The sequence below is a fragment of the Zootoca vivipara genome, chromosome 8 (genome assembly GCF_963506605.1).
Source record: "Zootoca vivipara chromosome 8, rZooViv1.1, whole genome shotgun sequence".
Lineage (NCBI taxonomy): Eukaryota > Metazoa > Chordata > Lepidosauria > Squamata > Lacertidae > Zootoca > Zootoca vivipara.
In genome coordinates, this window is record NC_083283.1 from 53,947,830 (window position 1) to 53,970,614 (window position 22,785).

At 44.6% G+C, this 22,785-nt stretch overlaps 1 protein-coding gene across 1 annotated transcript; it reads right to left on the reverse strand.

The window, feature by feature from the left end:
* Positions 1 to 1,027: 1,027 nt before the first annotated feature.
* On the reverse strand, positions 1,028 to 20,967 carry DIPK1C (divergent protein kinase domain 1C). The gene is made up of 4 exons (XM_035126365.2): positions 20,788 to 20,967; positions 10,153 to 10,830; positions 5,059 to 5,223; positions 1,028 to 3,125 (listed from the first exon to the last, which is right to left on the reverse strand). The coding sequence occupies exons 1-4, from the start codon at positions 20,965 to 20,967 to the stop codon at positions 2,883 to 2,885; spliced, it is 1,266 nt and encodes a 421-aa protein (XP_034982256.2). The 3' UTR covers positions 1,028 to 2,882.
* Between the last annotated feature and the right edge of the window lie 1,818 nt (positions 20,968 to 22,785).

Consider the following 22,785-nt stretch of genomic DNA (forward strand, 5'->3'; position numbering starts at 1 on the left):
TGGACCTGCGTCTGGGTTCAATGAGGTTCTGGCAGCTATTATGATGATCTTTACTCACAGAAGTGCACAGTGCCAAAGAAACTAATCAGTTTCAAGAAACAATCCCTCGTCTGGTGGAAAGTGTGACAAGTGCCCTCTCTTCAGCCAAGTCTTCCAGGCAGCTGCCTGGAGTTGCTCTATTATTTTCCACCAGGCAACAGAGTGCTTTCTGAGCCAAGAGCTCTGCTTTTATGGAGCTCACATTTTCAACAATTGGAACTTGCATAATTCCTTTTTAAAAATCAGTGAATTCCAGTTTGGTATTGCAGGTACACACAAATAATTAATTTGCTTTGCTAATGAAAAGTTTGTGAGGAATAGTTTAACATTACCGTGCTCTTGGACTAAACAAATGGCAAGATGGAGTGGACATAATACACCTAAAGAATTTGTGGTGCAGAACCATAATCTACACCCATGAGGTGACATTGTTCAGCTTACAGCTTCAGGGCACTGAAGAAATTTGCCATATGTAGTTACATTTATTAAGTCTTGTCAAGAACTGGCAATCTTATGAAAAACAGAAGATTTATTCCAAAGCTCAATTATTATTTTTCTTTTTTTGGTATAGTATTTTTAACCTACAATCCCAGGCACACTTACTTTTGAGTAAGCCCCATTTGACTCAGAGCGACTGACATTGACTAAATGTGCTTAGATGCGCACAGATTTCATTCTTCTCCCCAAATTCCACAGTTAGATTAGACACAATAGCATTTCCATCTATTCTTCATGTGAGATGTAGCATGCATAATAACAGCACTCTGTATATTATAGGAATATGAAAGGATTGTGGGTTTTCCCCAGTAGCCTGTCCAAAAACGTAGTGTTTCCTTCCCTAGACGGCAGTATCTGTACATTTATTAATATTGTTAGGTTGTGTCAGCAACATATTCCTTCACAGTCCAAGACATCCTCTTTCACCCTCATTTGTGTCACAGATTAATGCCATCAAGATGATAGTTAGTGCAATGCACAATCAGTGCCTACCCTTGACAATTAAACATGGTGGGACACAGTTCTCAATCCTTCCTCTCTACCAAACAACCCACACAGTCATGACGCATGCTTTCATTCATTTTTCTTTAAAACCCTGTGCACAGGTATCTGCTGAACGCATCTCCAGTTTGCTGGAGGTCTGAGGCGATTTGGGAACAATATAATGATGCAAACTTCCCTTTGATGTTGTTTGGACAGAGGTTCACTGGTGGCAATTCTGTGATGTTCAGGTGGTTTCTGATGAACTCCTGTCTCAGACAATTCTAACTAGGGTGCAGGAGGCTGAAATTCATTTTGATGGTTTAACTCCAAATTAGAGAGGCATTTCTGTAGCCATGTCTTCTCCTCTGCCCAAACCTAGGGTTGCCATACGTCCAGAACTTCCCAGACATATCCTGAATACTGCAGTCGGCAGCAGTGTCAGATGTCCGGGAAAATCTGGATTGCATGGCAGCCCATGCCGGCAGTGCCGTTTTTGCCTATCTTCCATTTTTTTAAAAAGCTCAAAAATGGACTTTATTTTTCCTATTTTTCCCAAAAAGCTCAACAACTTTGTCTGGATTTTCAACCCTACCAAACCTCTTGTTCACCTACTGTAATAATCAGGACTTAATCTTTATAATCCACAGCAGGAGGAATAGAGGTGGGTTTAAAAAGACTGAAAAGAAACAGGTGAAAGAAACCACAGCCGCTGAGTGTCCCACCTTTTCAGGGATTTTAAGGTAGACCACCATTCTGGGTTATAACCTGACAAGCCAAGTGCAAGGCACCATATTTCTTGACTCTGGTCCCAGTCCTTCCGGAAGAGCCAATTCCTTTGGTTCAATCAGTGCTGCAGTTTCACTGAAATAGTGAAGTAATGGCCCAGGCTGAGCTTGGGATGAGGTACATGGGGTAGCCAATTTTGTGCTTAATCTAACTACAATTCCCATCATCCTTGTCCATTGGCCATGCTAGCTGAGGCTGATGGGGGTTGCAGTCCAACAGAGGGCACAGGGTAGTTTACCCCTGGCTTGCAATCCCAACCTTTGTAAGCTTGATGCTGTTTTATTGTAGTCAATGGGCAAAACAGTTTTATTGTAACCACTGGGCTAAACATTGCTGGTTTATTTTGACTTAAATAGTGATGGGTGGCAGGCAGCGAGAAAACTATCCTTCGTTCCAACATCTATTCCCTTTCTTGCTAACAAAGATCTTAGTCTACACAATCTCTATTGAATAAAACATTAATTAGGTGACCACTCCACCCCAGCTCTTTATTTTCAAACTAGAATTAATAATAATAATAATAATTTATTATTTATACCCCGCCCATCTGGCCGGGTTCCCCCAGCCACTCTGGGCGGCTTCCAACAAAACAGAAATTCTAAAATACAGAGATCCATCAAACATTAAAATACAGAAATCCATCAAACATTAAAAGCTTCCCTAAACAGGGCTGCCTTGAGATGCCTTCTAAAGGTCTGGTAATTGTTGTTCTCTTTGACCTCTAGTGGGAGGGCATTCCACAGGCTGTTCTCCCCCCTCCTCCATCTCCAAAGCACATCTGAAATTTAAATGTTGTTCCACCCTTGGGTCAGACATTAGTTTGGATGGGTGCTGCTGCTTTTTGGATAAACAATATAATGCAAAATAACAGCAGGGGAGACGCAGCATGGGTTCAGGAACGAAGCAAAAGCAGAGTCCAATAAAAAATTATTTTGCATTTCAAAGAGAATTAATAATAAACACGCTACCTCTTCAATCACAGTTTTGAAAAGCACAGTCAGAAGTCATTAAGTGGAAATTAATTCTACTGAATGGAAGCAAAAAAAACCTGAAAGTCCTTCTTCCCTGAATAGTAATCATTGGTGAATTTGATGAGGGTAGCTACCAGATTTCTGAAGTTCCTTTTGACTGGCTCGAAGCAAATGGTATAACTCTGAAAGAGAATGTGAAGAATGGCTCTGATGATGGCCAATGTCCTTGGTGCTGGCTTCTGCACAATCCTGCACTGCCTTCTGTAACTGCAGCTGTAGGGGAAAGGAGACGGCAGATCCCATGAAGTTGAGAGAAAACCAGGGACGGAATATTTTTTCACAGATGACCTGTGGAAAGGGAGAGAGAGAAGCAGTAATTCACACACAAGATCTTTTATTCCCATCCAACTTTAAGGTTAAGATCTTCACGCAAAATATATTTTGCGGATGTGTCTGGACTATTGTTAAGTCATATAATTTATCTAAGTTCAGTAATAAGTTCTAATGTTTTTGGCTCTTTGGAAGCAGGAAACCTGCATTCTATGGTTGATTAAACCAACTGCAAACTATAGTGCACTCTGTCACCTTACTTGCAAAAGGAGTGTATATGCTCTCTCCTGGCATTTAAGCAATGCATGAAGACACAAGGTGTGTTGTAGCCACACACACACACACACACACACACAATCCCTGCCTCCCATGTGCCCATCCCCATCACCCTCTGAACTTTCCATGTTGAGTGGGAAGGTCTCATGGGGAATATTCATTTTCTATTATTTCCTATGACCTATGATTGAGTGCCAGCAAGACTAAAAGAGGACAGACAAAGGCTGCCCATCCCTAGTGACAACAAAGGCTTCTAATTCATTCAGAATGATAGGTATAAGAGCCCATTTTCTTCCACTCCAAAAAAGCATCCATAGCTGGAGTCACCAGTTCACACACAAGTCCATACATCACTTGATCTCACAGCTGACAGCTAGGCTACATGGTACACCTACAATGGGAATGCCACCCAAAGCAGCACTCCTGTGGCAAGCTTTTCTTTCTCCATGGCATAATTGTCTAGAGTCCTCTTCGCTCCCGATCGTTCCCCTATTACTATGCAAAGGAACACAAGGAAGCCCCCTGCTATCCGCACAGTGTGGGCATCTGGAGCCTATGAATGTACAGTTGATATGTGCAAAGGCTTCCATGCAATCCAGAACCGCAGTCATGCAGGGTTCTAGGTAGCAATTGTGCCTTTGAACATGTAGAGCTGCACTTGTGAAGGTCCATCCTTACCATGTAGTGTTGTGGGTGCCACTGCTTGGTGGGGGCCCCCTTCTGTGTAGAGCAATGCAGGAGCTATGATGTAGGGCTGGGCAATGTATTGGTGCATCGTCCAAAATCAGTTTGAACTCCACCTTGTGATAATGGTTTCATAATATTTTACATGGTGACATATCGTGATTCACAATGTGAGTGTGGGTACTATGTAAAATATTGTGATGTGGGGAAAACCGTGAAACTGGCCATTGCTTCTCTCATGATTCCTGCTGCCCCTGTTGCTCTGTACTATAAAATAACAGTTGTAACAATATGTTAAAGGTAAGTAAAAAAACGTATCAGTTTTAGACCCCTAAGTAGTAGCAGTTGCCGCCACATTATCCCGTTCACCTCTACATAGTTACATCCTTATTTCCGACATCGTGCTGTATTGATATATTGTGATATTTAGCAGATGATATATCACAATGCTGAAAATGAGATATCACCCAGCTTTACTATAACGAGTGAAAGGGACTTAGAAGGACTTGACAAGTGATGCAATGCCATTACAATGTGAGATTTCCTACCCTCTGTGCAACACCTTTGGCTACTGTTGGAAGTTAGCTATCCTGACAAAGCAGTGACGCTGCATCAATGTGGTATCACTTGATGTTACGGCAGCAAGCAAAATTTGCCAGGGGGGTGCCATTTTTGGCAGCAACCCTGTACCAGCCATGGAACGCTGCCACTTTAGATGTCACTCATCTTCACTGAAACACACATTGCTTGAGGCGATGATGCGGCAAGATGCGAAACTCTCCCTGTGTTGATGACATCTGTGAAAGCTTGTTCATCCATGGAAGCTACTGCTTGGAGCTGCAGTCATTGAGCGGTGTGCATGCATGTGTGAATAAGTCCTTAAGTGACAGTCGCTTGCAGCATCATTTATTTTAAACTTGCACTTTCATGGGTATTTTAAAGTCAAGACATGCACCCAGTAAGGGAGACAAATAAGCCCGTAGCCACTCACTTGGAGGTTGTTATTAGCTCTCTCTGCTCCACATTTTCGGCTCCTCAGGTCACACTTCGAAAAGCAATCAAAAAAATTACAGTCTTCATCGCCTGTGCAGTTCTGCTCAAGGATGTCTCTCATTTTCGGTTCAAAGAAAGCCATGTCTACGTCAATAGCCACCACCTGCAAACCAGAATAATGCATTCAAGGGTGACAACAGTCCGTGCAAATTGCCACTTTTCTGCTCTCATTGTTCCTGAGCCCTGAAGACTGCTGAATCAAGCATTTCGAGATGAATGCAAGAGAAAATTAGAAATTACAAGTGGAAGAGCTTTCCCTGATTAGCTCTGCAACACCAAGGCTGGAAACAGAATGGCACGAGTAACAGGCAACATTGGCGTGACAGGAGGGGAAGTTCTTCTCGGAGATCACTGAGAAAATGGTAGCCTCGGAATAAGGTAGGTCAATTCTCCTTAACAAGGGGAGTGGTTTCTGTGATGACATAAATTCTGTTCCATTTGCTCTAGCAAGCCCCACCACCCTCAGAGGTATAACACTAGCAATCCAATAGGAAGCTGACCCTTCCCATAGCCCAGCGGTGGTGCACATCCTTTGCATACAGAAGGTCTCAGGTTCAATCCCTGATATTCCTATTTAAACGGATCAGAAAGACCTCTCTCTAAGGCCTGGAGTCCTGCTGTCAGCCAGAGGAGACAAAATAAGAGGCTTAGCTCAATGGGCAAATAGCCTGACCTTGTATCAAAGAATTTCCTATGTTCATGTGACCAAATGGCACACCCATTGTGTGCAATTCGGTAATTTTAGATGCTGAACTTAGTGGACGTACAGCAACCCCCTTGAGACAATACGGTATTTGCTTCCAATTGTGCTGATTTCTCTCCTTCTCTTCCCCCCGGCTCCTACTGTTCCATGCTTTACATCTGCTACATTCCTAACACATTAGAGCAAAAACGTTAAAATAAAGCTTGGCAATCCTGAAAAAATAAAAATAAAGTCAACATCTGACCATGTGCAGAGTTTCATGTTATAAATTCAATCATTTACTGTGGCTGCAGCTATTGTTTGTTTGCCTGGGGGTGTTTGTCGGTGAAACTATTTCCACTGTCCCCATGACAACTATGGGTGGGTTTTTAACTTTCTTTTTCTGGCGCATCTATAGCACAGACCTCATCCTTTTGGTCTTCTGGAGTCACCAGGTAAACTTAGTGTTTCGGTCATTTTCAACTCATCAAGATAAAATATTTTCATTCCTTCTATGAAAAAATGAAATTGCTTCACGAACTGCTCCATTACGTCTGTTTTTCAAGTACATGCATTTAACCTATTTCTGAGATGCTACATTCTCCACTGTTGGTGGCATCAACTGCTGAGGAATCCCCAAGTCCAGATACTCTCCATGGCTGTGGGGCAACAAGAAGAAAACCATTTAATATCCAAATAAGTAAGCTATTTCCACCCTCTAGATCAGCAAAGGTTTGTGCAGAGATTTTATGTATAGTCCAAGGAATCCAAGGAGCTCAAAGCAGAATACCCCTGACCCCATTTTTTTATTACCAACCTTGTGAGGGAGATTAGGAAGGAGAAACTGTGAGTGGCCCAGGAATAGTGAGAACTTGGGAACTTGAATTTAACATCCCCTAGAAAACACATACCCACATCAGTGCTGCTCTTCTGAACTGGGATAATTGTAAAGCAGGGATATAGGAGAACCCTGGTCCTCCAGATAATCTTGGCTTGGAAATTCCATCAGCCCCAGCCAGCTGATGATGGGAGCTGTAGACTAACAACATCTAAAGGGCCAAGGGTTCCTCACCTGTTTTAATGCTTTAGAAATGTAACTTGCTGAAGTGCAACTTGCTGAAGTGGGGCTGCTGCTGAACTGTGAGCCTCATCAAGCCAAGTCTTTTGACAATGTGTGTATGAGTGTGTGCTTGCAAACAATAGAAGGAATAAGGGCTCCACTTTGCAGAGACTTTGTCAGGTATCTAGGGCAGGGATAACCATCCTTCACAAAACTGATATTCACATTTTGTTCTGCACATACCTTTCTTGGTTTTAAAAGGGGAGAAAAAGATTTAAATGTGTCCAGAATATACCACAAACTGCAAATAGATTGAGAATCTGGGAAGCCTTCAGTTCAGCTGGTTGGAGGGGTAGTGGTGATGTTTGTTATGACTTTGTTCTGAGGGTTTCAGGGGCATACCTGGCACTCAGCCAGCACAGCAGGGTTTCCGCAAAATCCTGTTGCCCCTCAGCCAGCAGATTTTCAGTATAGGATTACACCCTTAAAGCAAAAGGAGTTGATAATAATGCTTCTAATGATATTTGCCTGCCAACTTCATGTTCATTCTGTGGATAATGTGAACTGTGAATTCTAGTCTCCAAGCTGTCAATGCAACACTTTCTACAGTGGACACTCTTTTCATTTGAAAAACAACAAAATTTAAAGTAATGGGGAGTGAGAGAAGAAAAGGCAGCTTTCAAACCCGCAGTTGTCTGAGTGACGGGGTGAAAGTACTGAACTTGAAATGGCCCTCTCATTTTCTGAGCAGACCTCAAGGAGAGTACAGCTTGAAGCGTTTTTGGAAGACTTATTGGAAAGCATTAGAAGACTGACACACCCTGGGGCCTTTCGCAAGTTCATGCAGGCAATATCAGAAACATATCTAGTATGTAGCATTCTGCAGCTTGCTCTAACTTCATCGAGTTCCTAATTTTTTAAGTGGGTCCACTGATAAAAGAAATTCCAGCTACTGGGTTTTGTTTGGCGGGTTGTTATTACGCACATAACATAAATGGGCCAGATCTTCTTAATGTGTGTGGCCTGCCTTTTATTTTCCGTACGTGAGGTGGCCTGGCTGAAACTCAGCTTTATACAGGCTGCCGAAGAAAATAAATAGAACGGGATTATATACCAGCCTTTCCATTAGTTTACACACAGAAGACTCATGCTGGCAGACTACCCAAGCATGGGGCCGCCTCGGGGCCAATTTGTGTGCCAAAAAGCAGTCAACAAAAGACACACACAACAAAGATGCAACAAGGAAGTCATCAGTAGTTTGGTATCATTCCCAGGAGGCGTATCCAGAAATCAAGAGCGATCTCTACATGTTTGCCCTCCAACTGCAAAGCCTGATGATGTGTATTAGATTAATGAAAATGGCGAGGCATTGGCACTTGCTGGAATAAGTTATACGTTTTTCATGAGACTGGTTGCTTTCCCACACTATTCTTTGGGACTTTTTTGGCAGCGCTATCAAGCCTAACTTCACCACCACTCATTTCCCCATGAATAAGCTTGAGGTGTGATGGCACCAAGGCTGACATTTGCCCGATGACTCAGGGGCAGTCTCAGAAACGGACCTACAAAGCAATGAATCACAGTCTGGGTCTAATCAATAGGACTATACTAGCAATGCAACCAGCACAGCATGGAACAGGAGGCAGTCATTGGCTACCACCATTAACTGGCAGCCAGCAAATTAACAGTTCTGACTTGAAGAGGGACATGACAGGGTGGGCAGGCAGGGGGCAGGACTGTCAGCACCATGTTGGTGAATAGCTAGCAGATCCCTATGGGTGAAGGATGCTGTTGTAATCAGATCAGGTAGAAGAGGTCCTCAAATGAATGAAGTGGCGCTATATAGTGACCGTGCTGAATCTGATTTAACATATGGCAAGCAGAGCTTTTTTAAAAACAAGAACAAAATCTCTTTCACTTAATAATTCACACTTTTTTTGCTGCTTCCCACCCCATTCCCTAGCTTCTAATTACGCACCTGAACAAACACAAAAATAAACTGGAGAGTAAAAACACACCTATGCCTTTAAATCACTACACGGTTAACCTTTGCACAGCACATTCTAGTTCTGTGTGGATACTTAATAAATACTGGCTCTGCTGGCAGCCGTGTTAATGAACATATTCTACTTTCACTCTACAGGAGGAAATTAATTTGCTCCAAGTTAAACTGAGGGTATGATTTGAAGAGCCTTCTATAGAAGGCTCCAACTTCACACAAAAATATCAGCTGAGGCCCAGTACTGAATTGGATTTCTATTCACCAAAGGCTCACAATGGATCAAATCAATAACAAAATTTTTCAAAGCATCCTCTGTCGCCAACCTCTATGTTGTATGTCAGCTATAAGCCAGCAGACTTCTAGAAGATGCTCAAGGCAAGTACTTGACTCTCCAAGATATGGAAGTTCTAGCCATTTTGTAGCTAAAACAGCACCAGGTAGTAGAGATGGAGATATCAGCTTGGGAACCTGGAAATTAGCAGAAGTACACATACACACGCAAACCTTCAGGGGGGGAAACACTAAAGAACAGGGAGGGAAACAAATCAAGTGTGCTCAGTGACCAAAGGAAACTAAGTCTCTGTTGGGAAAAATAGAGTGGGGGGAAGAAAGTATCCCACGAAGGCTAGAACTCTGAACAGGAATACTTCACACTGCAACATTTTGTTGCAAGTCCCACTTGTTCTATATGTTATTTGATTTTTGGTACATAGCTCGTATGGTCAAAAAACATCTTGTTGTGTTGTTCAGAACATATTGTTGCAAAAGAGGCAGTTTTTCAAGAATGCAGGACCCACTTGCAGAAGGCAAGTGATTTCCAGCAACAAAATAGGTGATAGATTCATCAAGTCAGTCATTGGCTAACACCCACACCATTCATTTAAAGTACATGATTTCCCTTCAAGAATCCTGAAAACTGTAGTTTATTCCTCCCACAGCTGCAATTCCCAGCACCCTTAAACTACAATTCCAATTTTTTTTGGGGGGGGGACAGGACCCATGTGCTTTAAATGAATGGTATGAATGTTTCCGAGCAGCCAGCCCAAATTTCCAAGGCCAGTCAACATTTGGGAACACTTGTGCCACACAGCGCTCTGCATATGGTATATCAATGGAGAAGAAGACCTCCTTTGGTTATGAGTTGCATGCTAAAAAAAAGAAGGTAAAGGTAAAGGGACCCCTGACCATTAGGTCTCGTCGCGGATGACACTGGGGTTGCGGTGCTCATCTCGCTTTATTGGCCAAGGGAGCCGGCGTACACAGTTATGACATTGAGGTCCTCACTTACCGTCAGATCACTTCGGATGGCGAAGTTTTCCGGCTTGATGTCACAGAGATGAAGCCGGTGAGAAAAGTCATTGTCAAAATGTTTTACCATATCGAGGAAGCTGATGGCAATTTCAGTGATGGCCTTCGCCTTGCTTTTAATCCCAGAAAAGGAAACGCCGACCGCATCTTCCACAGAAAAGAGAGTTTTGTGCCAGGTATGCCCAGCGGTCAGATACTCCACAGCATAGAAGTGGCCACAGGAGCCGATGACCCTTAGGACATGTTTACTGAAGTCTTGCAGCACACTGAAGTAAATATATTCTTCTTGTTGGAGTAGGGACCACATGCTAGCCAGCTGTGCTTTCCAGTGCGGGCCCCTCCCCTTCGTCCACAAAGGCACCACAGTGTTATTAGGAAGTTGTAGACCCAGGACATTCTTGATCTCCAAAGCGACCATCAGGAGGAGCTCTGCCTCTGGAATACCCTGCGGTTCCATTTCCTCCAGAAAGCCAAGGTGGTGGTAGCTAGAGAAGATTTCATTTTTGGATTTCAGGATCACTGGGCGGCCTCTCCAGTCAGCTTGGATGACCTTCTTACCTCTGTCGTAATAAAGGCAGCGCTTGTATATCAACTTCTGTGCCACACACAAGTCTTCGCAAAGGTCTCCTGTCAAGGCTCCTTTTCTATAGTCAAGGCACTGGAGAAATGTGGAAAGAAAGAAAGAATCAATTGACAGCAGAAAGCCACCATCTCCAGTCACATCAAGAGTAGGAGAAGAGGACAGATCCCTGAAGGAGCTTTGCATACTCAAGTTCTCCATGACACAGACAAAATTAACCCACAGCAAAGGTGTCAGGAAAGTTTGAGGGAGATGTTTGCTCATGTTTGCTGTTCCATCTTTCCTGCAGACCTGACAGGTCATAAACTCCCAAGAAACTCTTGCTAGCTGTTGTTTCGAGGGTGGCAAGCTCATAAACAGACAGCCCACAAAGGTCAGTAAATTGTATCTCATGTTGTTTAAGCTCTGTACTTTTGCTCTAAGGATTCCCTCTAGATGGCCTATTTATTGAGCATTCATCCCAATTTGCTTACACAAAGTCTGTGTATTGGTTAATTTATATCCGAACTTCATTAAGCATTCATTCAGATTATTCTATGGGCTGACATCTACCCGTTAGCCATTCATTCAACCCAAAATTTTCAATGCATTTCCCTGTCACATTCCTACATGCAGAAAGTCCATTTCTAAAGTTCTAGTATGCACTTGAATCCCTTAGGAGGCACCCTAAGTTCAGGTTCCTTTGGATGCTATGCCAAGGGTGAGTTTGGTCTGTACTTTTGGAAACATTTTTCTCCTTCTCTCTGCCACATGTGTAAAGACACATAAAAATGTGCCTCATTGGTTTGGGCCTAGCACCTTTGCTGTACACCCAGATGGTGGTTGAGGGTTCAAATAGAGAGCAATAGGAAGCCTGTTGCTTCAACACACACACACATCCACCTTTTTTGCCACACATAAAACTGGCAGCCGGAAAGCTTAAAAATTTACACAGTGATTAAAAGCAGTGATAAAGATAAAACAGCTGTAAGGCATTATGATACTGGTTTTCTTATGGTGGTGGAGAAACTTGCTATGGAAACATTTTGTGGGACCAACTGAAATGCATGGGGAGTTGTGACCACACAGAATTCAATGCTGCAATCTGCCTCTGTTCATCCTAAAATGTGATGGCATTAGAGCAATTGTTATCTACCAAGCTGAAAATATGCAGGGTCTTGTAAAACAAAACAAAAACCACATGCTTGTTGTACAGCAAGGCTGGACAGTCTCTTAATCAAGACCTGCTGGTAAATCATTTGATGTCCACTGACAAAAGGTATGACGGGATATATTTCTGTGGTTTGCAAATTCTGCAAGTTCATGACCAAAGAGACAAAAAAGAAATCAGGACTCTATAGTTATGTGGTCATCTCAAATGCACCAAAATAAATAAATAAACAGGATTTCCCCTGCCAGTCCCTTCCTCCAGCCATAATTGTTTCCATCCCTCTGTTTCTAGGAGTGTAAGCAATCTGCATAACTGTGTCCATTCAGACCTTCCAGAAGTGCAGCTGCAAAGTCTATTCCAGGCAACTCTCTGGAGGAGAAGATGACCGACGTGGGCTAGGGTGGAAGATGAAGAAAATCGGACAGACAGTTAGTGGCTTGATACCAACTTCTGTGTTAATTTCCCCTCCACACACCCCATTCCTCAAGCCAGGCATTTCCCACAATATATTTTCACATGAGAGAAATGTTGGACCCCAGAAAATGCAAGCCCCGTGAGGCTCTCTCATATTTCTCCAGCCAGTTCATCCCATTCCCAGGTCTCTGCCAGCTTACATTCTATTGGCTGTGGACTCTGCATGCAAGGGATGGAGAGAGCAAAATCTGGAGCAGTTCCAAACGGCACAGATTATGTACAGAATATAAGGGTAGAATCCAGCACAGGGTTCACGAAACATTCTGCCAGTGCAAGGATTTCTGCTTGTGCAATGGAATGCTCTCCCCCTGTGCAACCCCTAAATCAGTTCTAGGGGTTCCCCCAACGCTCTGGAGCAGAGGGTGCAGGGCACATGCAGGGGAAGGAAGGGGAATCCCATTGTGCAAGTGAAAATCCTTGTGCTGAAGGGGTACAGGAGCTGAATACTGCCCCATATTTTTGTATTTATCAGATGCCAAGTTGCCTTAGCTCATCTCCAACAATGGCGATGGTGTGCCAGCTTTTATGCCTCCCCACCCCATTCCACACACAGCGCATAGAAATGCTGCCTTCACACAAAAGCCTCCCGGATACAAATTTGGAAGCAAAGCCTGAATGCTCCTATGAGAGAGCCAATAAATACCGGTAGTTCCAACAGTGCTATGGAGGAATTGCTATCAGTTATCTTTAGACCAGTGTTTCCCAACCAGGGGGCCATATGCCTCCCTGCCCCCCCCCGGATATTCCAAGGGGGGCACAGGTGAAAATCGCATAAAGGGGGGGGGGGTGGCATGGGACTAGGACTTCTGCTTCCTTCTCTCTCCCACTTCCACACTCTACTGCTGCACATACTAAGCTTCCCACATCTCGTTTGTCCCGGGCAAGGTGTGTGGCTGCAGCAGTGTTAGTTATGAGGGTTTCCCCTTTCTCGCGAGGAAGCCTATTCAGCATAAGGGAATTTCCCTTTAAAAAAGGGAGAACTTGGCAGCTATGGCAAGCACTACTGCAAAAGGATGCAAGGCAAGAGTTACTCAACCTCATGCAGAACCGCCTTAACAAAACGGACAGAGGTGATCTTCGGTTATCCCTCACACAATAGAACCGGATATAAAAAAGCTCATTTCTGGTCAACAAGCACAAGGGTCCCATTGATTGAGAAATACTTAAAAGCATATTTTTTTTATGTAATTGTATTTTGTATAAATTATAAAAAATATAAATAAAACAAAACATTTAAGTAGCTACATTTCTACCGGTAGGACAGGGGGTGGGCCACAGGAAGGAAATGAGGTCGGAAGGGAGCTACAGTGAGAAACACTGCTTTATACCATTTCCTGAGTCCTTCTGGGAGCCACAAATAGTAGAGCAGAACTTGTCACGTGCTCTGCAAAGTTTCTCTCCTGGGTGAAATATTATTCCTGGTAACCAGATCAGTCAGCTACGGTATATCTTGAAGAGACCACCACCACCAGTGGCGGCAATGCCCCAAGTTTTCCAAATTTGGGATCAGCCTTGCTATCATCGTCACAAAATAGCAAATAAATGGCTACAATGTGATTGGTTACTTGCATACCTACTTTTGCAAATTAACTGATATTCATTTTCCTTGCTTGGGTTGACTGAATATACTTTTAACTCTGGCCATCATAATGCTCTGTAGTAGGTTTGTAGCACCTCTTTATCCTGACCTTCGACACCCGTGATATGCATACTTTCAATACCCAACCTAATTTATTTATTTTTGAGATTGTGTATGTGTGTGTTTTAATTGTGTTTTGAAACTGTATTAAACTCGACTTTAAATCGTTGTAACCCACCCTGGGCATTAGGCTGAAGGGTGGGCAATAAAACTACCATCATAGCGAGTTCCAAAGAGCAAGAATGTGGATTAGACGACCCTTGGAGTCCCTTCCAACTCTACAATTCTAAAAGGGGGAGGAAAGCTGAACACAATGTCACTTTGCACTAACACAAAGCACTTCCACAAAGTCCTGGTGTCCACCAATTCCACCATACCTCCTATGGTAGCCCTGCATCCAATGCTGTTTTGTGGAGGGTTCTTCAGCCATCAGTAGCAGTATTTTTGGGTGAGGACAAATGGTAGAGGTAATTGGCAAGAAATGAGTGTCCAACTTTGGAAGTGCTTTCAAGCAGCACGAAGTCCTCAAGGGATACAACCAAAGCAGCTTGTCTTGAATGCCTGGCATGTTGGTTTTATCAAACACCTGTGAGCTCAGGTATCATTTTCCTTCTTCATCTCCACCTCTTCTCCATCCCCACCACCGAAAATCATTTGAAATGTTATATCCATCCGTCATAGCTAGGGCGCATCAAATCGCTATGTTTCCCAACCTTTTTCAGAGAGAAATTTGCATACTGTACTTTACTCATCTCCAGAGCCAAGTTCTCCTAAGGTCACGAAAGCCTGTGGCTCAACCAAATGGATGTGAGTAACGCAGCACATGCCATTGTAAAAGCTATGTTACTCACGCCTGCAAAGACTTCTGTGTGCAGGGACTCGAAAAACTGCATTTCGATAGTAGAACTGATTTTGCCTGAAGCCATTCACTAATGCAAGCAGTACGACATGACAGATGGAAGCAAATTTGAGAATATCCGTTTTATAGCCAATCGCTAAAGCAATCCATTTCCCTTTTATATATTTATAAGAGCTGGTGCTCCCTTGGCATCTCCCCCTGTGGTGTTGCTGGACTACAACTCCCATCATCCCTAACCATTGGCCATGCTGGCTGCGGCTGATGGGAGTTAGAGTCCAACAACATCTGGAGGGCCACAGGTTCCCCACCCCTACTTCCGAAAGAGGGAGCTTTCTTATCCTAACAAGTTTTCCCTCCCTTTCTAGCGCAATCATCTAGTCACTTTTCTAACTGCAAAACGCCCTATCATAAAAGTGATGGGAAACTGCACTGCAGAGGGTGGGATAACTCTCACTAGCTGTGTGGCCTCCATGGAAACATACCAGGATGAATCTCAATAAACAGCTAGTGTTAGTCATATAACTGCCGCATAAGTTCAATGTGGACGTATCAGCATGAATGCTCAATAAACAGCCAATCCAAAAGCTTCCCAGCAATCACAAAGAGTCAGGAGTAAACGGCAAAGCTCTCTTAAAGAAATCATGCAACCACTCTGAGGACTAGACGGCAAACACACAAGGTCAGTTTCCTGTGGATTAATTGGGAACAAAATTAAATTGGTTTGTTAGAATGTAAGACAAATTAGTTCAGGGATAGGGACTCTGCGGCCTTCCAAATGTGGTTGGACTCCATCAGCTCCAGCCAGCACAGCTAATGGTCAGGGATGAGAGGGAATTTACTCCAACGACAACTAGAGAGCTACAGATGCCCCCCCACCCCTACCAAATTAGTTAATTTGGAGTCAATAGAACTGAACTGGCTTAAATCCTAGTGCAGCACTCTAGCTTATCTGGTTTGTGGATGAGGCTGCAAATACCGTAACTTTTCTGCTTCTGGAATCCAAGTTAGGACACCGGCCAAAGGGAATAATGCAGATGTGATTCCCAAAGCTATGTCAGATACCTCCAAATTATTTTGGAGCTCTAGCAGAGCTCCGGAGGAAATGGAAAATATTCTGTATCTCCGAGGTATCCAACACTGCAGCTGCCTGCCATGGAGAAGGGATAGAAAGAATTCATCCTCTTGCTCTTTCCAAGAAGTTGGCAAGTCTGCAGAAGCCCATAATTTGTCTTCGTTTATTATACACAACACAGGATAATTTATAGTCATCAATAGCTTGCTACCGTAATAGATTATTTAATTTCCATTAGGCTTCCTTTCCCATTTGACAAAAGCCCTTTGCAAATAAAGGAATTTGGCCTGTTATTTAACCCTCTATGCTCGTCTTGTAAAGCTGAGAGACAATCCCTTACACAATATTTTGGTCTGAAAATGTTTGTAAGTCACAGCTCAAACACAACACTTCACTTCGACACACAGGTGCTCTGGTTTAATCTGGATGCAGAGTGGGCAGAGAGGGCATTTTATAGGCTGCAGCAGATTTCCAGCAAGAAATTATTTTGCCCCTTGTGCTGTTTATTATATTATATGCTCAGGAAGAATGCACTATGCAGCTGAAAGCAAGGAAAGCGTTGGAATAACTTTCCTACTTTCTAAATATGTGTTGTCTCACAGACAGAACAAAGCAAAATTTCCTTCAGCTATCTTAAAATAATAAATCCTCTTATTTCATCAGGGGAAGTTAATGGATATGGACTGCAGATGTTTGAGCTGAGCAGCCTATCGCCCACCTACACAGTTGCCTTGAAAACCCACTAGAAAATACAAATTGCCTCCCCCCCCCCCGGTCTGCTTTTACTGCGTTTTATCAGCTAGACCTGGCAGCTGAATGCTCTGTCTTCTTTAATTGACAGTAACTGCTGCCTCAAAGGTGTAAGATGCAGTCACAGTGGCAAATGCTTTGCAAGCAGCAGACGATTCCCTTAATCAGCAGCCTGGCTTGTTTCCCTCACACTCCCCCCCCTCCTCAAAAGCACAGGCAAAACTCCATCAGCATGGGCTGCTCGTCTCCTAGTGCTTTTCATGCCAATACTTTCACAAATCTCCAATTCATGACATCAAGGATTCATTGGCTCCCATTAGTCTTTACTCAAAAGCATGATCCTTTATCATCTACAGGCCACCAACCCAGAATTGGCTATATAGTCTATTAACTATGGTATGGTATGGCACAGTGGAGGTAAGGGAATGGCATGGCACCTTGTGGCATAATATGGTGACAGCATCTTACAGTGACATATTGGGATTGTGGGGACGGCTTTTTTTCTTTCTTTTTAAAGCTGCAACACTGCAATTCCACTGAACGTAGTGAAACGTGTTTTACCTTATCAAGGCAGTGCAGTTTGCAGGGCTGACATACGTGTTTTCCCCGATTTTTAAAAATTAAGCAGTGGATGTGGAACAAGCTATTCCCTAGAACAATTGCTGCAAAAATACTATGCTATTGGCACTACAAATTATGAAAACATAACCCAGCCAAACCAAAGGGTTGTATCCAACTAAGTAGACCCACTAGATGGAATTACCGGTATACGTCACACTAAGGGAGGATTCCCCAAACTTGGGTCTCCAGCTGTTTTTGGACTACAGTTCCAAAAAACCACTGGTCCTGCTAGCTAGAGATGGTGGGAGTTGTAGTCCAAAAACAGCTGGAAAATCAAGTTTGGGAAACCCTGCACTAAGGCAACTGTTTCATTGGCACATGCATTTCTGCATGGCAGATGGAGCAATCTCCCTTTCCTGCTCTGTGTCCTGTTCTGGAGGTTGTCCCGACCCTCCCAAGGAGATTTTGGGAAGGGTAACATGGGTAGAAGGTTGCATAGGGAGGGAGGAGTCCTGCTGCCCTAGTGGGACTTCTTGTTCTGGCTTCTGGGAGCACAAGACTTCAGTTGAATGCAGCTCAGTAAAAGCAATGAACCTAAGTTACTCGTGTCCATTAATCTCAAGGGGTCTGATCTAAACAGGGCTAACACTGGATACAACCCAAAGTATTTTTATATCCCATTTATTTCAATGGGATTTAAAAGTGCTTAACTCTGGGCCAAGCTAGACATTAGGTTAAATGTGTCAATGCAATTAACACAATCCTATTAATTGCTTCATTATAGTTCCTCTTGCCTAACATGGCCTAATACAGCCCATCTTGCCATCCTCAGACAGCTTGCAGCATCCAGAACCAAATTCCAGGCTTCCTTCAAGGGCAGCCCCATGTAGAGTTTAATTGCAGCAATCTATCTGAAGGGGGGGGGAATGACTAACAGGGCAATCCTATACATATCTAGAAGCAAGTGCTCTTGAGTGCAATTGGACTTACTACAAATTGAATAATGCAACTGAACCCTGAAGTATGAATGTCTGAGGTTAGGTCTGGTTTTTCCAGGAACAAGTACAGCTGGAGGCTCAGATACCATTGGCAGAAAGCACTCCTGAACTCAACTGTCTCATGCACATCCATAAGCAAGGATGGATCCAAGAAAAATCCAAGAGAAAATTTTGTTGCATTAGCTTTATCGGAAAGGTGGGGATTATCACCCCCCAAAAACTTTTCTCCAACATTTGGTACATAACTGATGTACCAAATGGTTGGCTACACAGAAAGTTCATGTGTCTCAGTCTATACCAAAATTCATAGCTCCTTTGAAAACTGAGTGTGCCATTTTAATCTTGAGAGACGCCTTTAATGCAGACCATATTGATCAAGGAACAGATTTTAGATAATGCTCTAGTAATGTTTGCCCTTGTATCTTTTTGTGTCTCACCACTTCAGGCTTGCATTTATACGTTCAATTCCTGGTACCTGACACACAATGGATAGGTTTCTAAAAGGCACTTCGGAATGTCAATTATTAGTAGAACACTGCAATTCAAAGCACACTTACTTCAGAGAAAGTCACACTGAACTAAGTTTGGCTTACTTCTTAGTTAGAAATGCATGGGATTGCACTGTTAGTATTACAACATTTAACAAAATTAATAAAGTTTATTTAGATGTATAGGTGTATCTATAGGATTTTTTGTTTTTGTTTTACATTCACATCATGCCTACCAATTGCATATAATCCAGGAGTTCTGTTTTTCTGACAGCATGTGGAGATGTCCTCCTTCCCCACCACTGAGTTGTAACAATCAGCTCCTAACATCTGGAACTAAGGTATTCTCAAGCAACAATCACGGAAAAACTCCAGGCACCTCTCATTTTACAAATTAAGCACTTGTATCCACAGTGCTCAAAATTCTTGCAAAAATACTAGGCTTTCCACCCACTTAAAAAAAGTTATTAATCCCCCTCAAGGTCTTTTATCCATCCACATTCCTGTTTCACTCTTACTCTTCTGTTAAATCAATGCCTGCAGCTTATCCCATGATCACTTATTCAGAAGTGAAGTCCTAGTAAGTTCAATTGGCCTTGAGCTCCATCTTTTCCCTGAGCAATAGAGAAGTGGCATGATGTAGTGGACAGTGTTGGACTATAAACATAGGAGGCTGCTTTATACCAGATTGAATCATCTCTCCACTTAGTTCCGTATTGTCTACTAGGAATTGCTCTCTATGATTTCAGGGCTCATTCTCACCTGGAGATTGAACCTTGGACCTTCTGGATACAAAGCAGTTGCTCTGCCACTGAGCTACGCCCCTTCCCTGAGAGGCAGGCGGGTTCATATTTCTACTAAACTAGGATGTTCACTGGGCAAGCATGAGACTGTCTAAACTGCCTTGCTGGGTTAATGCAAGGATAAAAGAGAGAGCAGAGAACCACACAAGCCATCTTGGAAGACAGGAAATAAATGCCGCAAAGCAATCTATAAGGCACATGAATCAGGACATCCAGAAGATGTCATGGGGGAACATTTCATCCTGACATCTTTGATCCAACCTGGCCTTTTGCTGCTGCTGCCCACCAGGAGTCAACCTCCTTCCTGTAATGTCTACTAGCCTGCCTGGCTCTGAAATAGGATTCATCCAGAGGTGGGATCTGTCCGCACTGGTGCATCTACAGGCTCAGCCACCCCTATTTTGTCTGAGATTTCCATCCTCTGCTTGCCCCATGGCTTTGAGGCACATGTCCAAGAGGGCTATTTCTTGTCCCGCCGCTTTCCCTGGGAAAACCTGCCATTCAGTGCTGAATTGGAACAAACTGGTTCTCTGCTGGTTGACGTTTGTTCCAAATCTCGAACAAAAAAAGAAGTGTGGTGGAGCCTTATGTCATTTTCAGCAGTGGAGTCAATGAAGGTTGATCAATTTGGGCCAAGGAGGCCCTGCCCCAGCACCCAGCCACCCAGTCACCTCAGTCTGCCCTCACCTACCAGCCTTCTTAGTTAACAACCAATCCAGGGAGTGGTCCTGCCTGTCAGCTTCCTCGCCCTCCTGAGTCCCTAGAATTCAGCAGGGAGAAGAATAGGAGCAAACCGAGAACTACCTCTGCCACTATGCCTGTGGTGGGATTCCTTGCCTTGCGCCCTACCACGCTCACCAGTCTGCCGGCTTCCCGGCCTCACCGCCCCGGATTAGCTGGTAAGGTGCTCTCATGAGGCCAACGAGGCAGCCAGCCGCCCAGGGCGGACACTTTAGAGGGGCACAGTTTTATACAGATTGGTTTTTGTTCTATCCAAGGGTGCCAACTTGAATAAAATGTTGGGGAGGGGAGCAGGTAAGCCCTGCACAATTGGGCAATTGTAGTTAGCTTCCCGGCCCCCGGCCCTACTTGTCTGTGCAAGTAGTTGGGCTCGTCTAGGGCGCAAAACAGCCTGGCCCCCACTCCGGGTCTTTCCTGCTCGGTCTGAAGGGGGCTCTTCTGGACTTCGCCCTCGGCCCACCCGTCCCTTCTCCCCTCCGCAGCCGTCCCCGGCCACCTACCAGCCTGGCCAGGATCCTGTGGCTCTGCTCGTCAGTGCAGCGCCCGGAGAGGAGGACGCCGCCGTGCGCTAAGAAGAAGAAGACGCCCCCTGCCGCCCCGCACGCCGCCCAGAAGAGGCAGAAGGCGGCGGAGCAGCGCCTGCCCAGCCTGGCTCTCAGCAGGCGCTTCAAGGCGGGCATGCCGTCCGTCCGTTCGTCCGGGCTGCTGCTGCTGTTGCTGCTGCAGGGGATTCCCGCCTTAGCCCGTGCAGCAGACAGAAGAGTCCCGGCGATCCATCAGTGACGCCGGCGAGCCCCGGGCTGCCTTCGAGGGAGGCGCGGATGCCTCCCTGCTTCCTCCGAAGTCTTCAGCGCGACCTGACCGCCCGCTCCGCTTGCAACGTGCAGCCAAGAGCCAAGTGCACGGGCGGAGCGCGGCGGGCGCGTCCGGCGGCGGGAGCCTCCCGCGGCGCGCATATGACCTCCGGGGAAGCCGCGCTCCTCGCGGGCCCCGGGGTGGGGGCTTGGGCTTGGTTCCCAGCGCGCCGCCTCGCAGTCGCCCACGGCCACCAGTCGTCGGCGCAGCAGCAGCGCTGCCTTTCGAGGGGAAGCCACGTAGGTCCGCCTCCCTTTCGTCTGCCGCGTCCCTCGGACGGTAGCTGCGCGGCTCCCCTCCTCGCCCGCCCGCCCGGCAAACTTTCGCAGACGCGGAGGAAGCCCGTGAGGAGGGAGAGGCAGACAGAGCGCGCTTCCTTCCGCAGCGCTGTTCCTTTCAAAATTGAGATGGTTGATTGACACTTTTAAAGGGGCGACTCCAAAATGATGTCCTTTTCGAAGGTACACATGCAAGTCGGTCCTGTTCAGTTACTCCTTGGGGACTTTGACGCCCCTATATGCTTTCCGTTATAAACTATATTTTAGTAGTATATACTCATTTACTTACATCTCCAAATGAGAAGTATGTGCGTCGTAAATTAAATGAAAAGCCATATTACAAAGACAAGGATACAAAGGAGCCAACCCAAGGTGTGCCGAATCACGTGATCGATTATGCGGGGCGGGGCGGGTCATACCTCCCCTCCCCCCCAAAAAAATTCAAATCAAATTGACATGGCACCCTTGCAAGGATACAACTTTTCCTACCTCTTGCCTTTCTATGGTCCTCCTTCACTTTTATCTGCTTCCTAGACTAGATGACCCTTGTGGTCCCTTCCTGCTCTACAATTCTATGACTCCTTCCTTCTTGTCACTCTCTCCCTTCTCCTCCATGATCTGATCTTAATTAATTTCCTATCTTAACACCTGCAAACCATACATGGTTCATTGCAAGCTTGTCAGTATAATTTGTCCTTCGTGGGGCAGAAATGCTGGCATTGCTGTACTGTATCTTGTTCAAACAAGCCAAAGGGCTATTAGTCTGTCTTCACAAATGAGAGGTTTTGAGGAGGTTATCAAAGTGGGGTGGGGGGAGTTGCCCAAGGAATTTCAAATTCATCATACATCCTATAGAGCCAATGTAAGTTTTCCATTTGAATTATAGGCTTGGGAAATGAAAAGGGCAAACAACAGCCTTGGAATTACAGAAGCACAAACTGATAATCCCAGAAAATTGTGATTGGTTGCATACATAGCAACCACACCGGCTCACTAATATCAATACTGTATCACTTATTCTACAGATATTCTCTTGACACAGTATCCAGGATACTACTGCCTGCATGCTGCTGTTACTAGTGCAACATCCACTCTGAATGCAAAGGAGGTGACATGCCAATTTAGGTCACATAGACAGCTCTTGGTCAACAAAATTCCATTAATTGTAACACAGTCTTACATACGGTGACTCAGAAGTATGTCCTCCTATATGCAACAAGGCTTGCATGTAACTTACATGTAACTCATGTAACTGTGGGTAAAATTCAGGAATTTACACTCTACCCTCCCTCCCAAGAGCTTGGAGTAGCCCATATAGGAACAGCCTACAGAATCACACATCATCAGTATCAGTAGATCACAGTG

Coding starts and splice junctions, on each gene's coding strand:
- DIPK1C (XM_035126365.2), bottom strand. CDS start 20,967: ATGCCCGCCTTGAAGCGCCTGCTGAGAGCCAGGCTGGGCAGGCGCTGC. Junction 10,831..20,787: donor ACAGGATCCTGGCCAGGCTG/GTAGGTGGCCGG, acceptor ACATTTCTCCAG/TGCCTTGACTATAGAAAAGG. Junction 5,224..10,152: donor CCATCCGAAGTGATCTGACG/GTAAGTGAGGAC, acceptor TCTGGTTTGCAG/GTGGTGGCTATTGACGTAGA.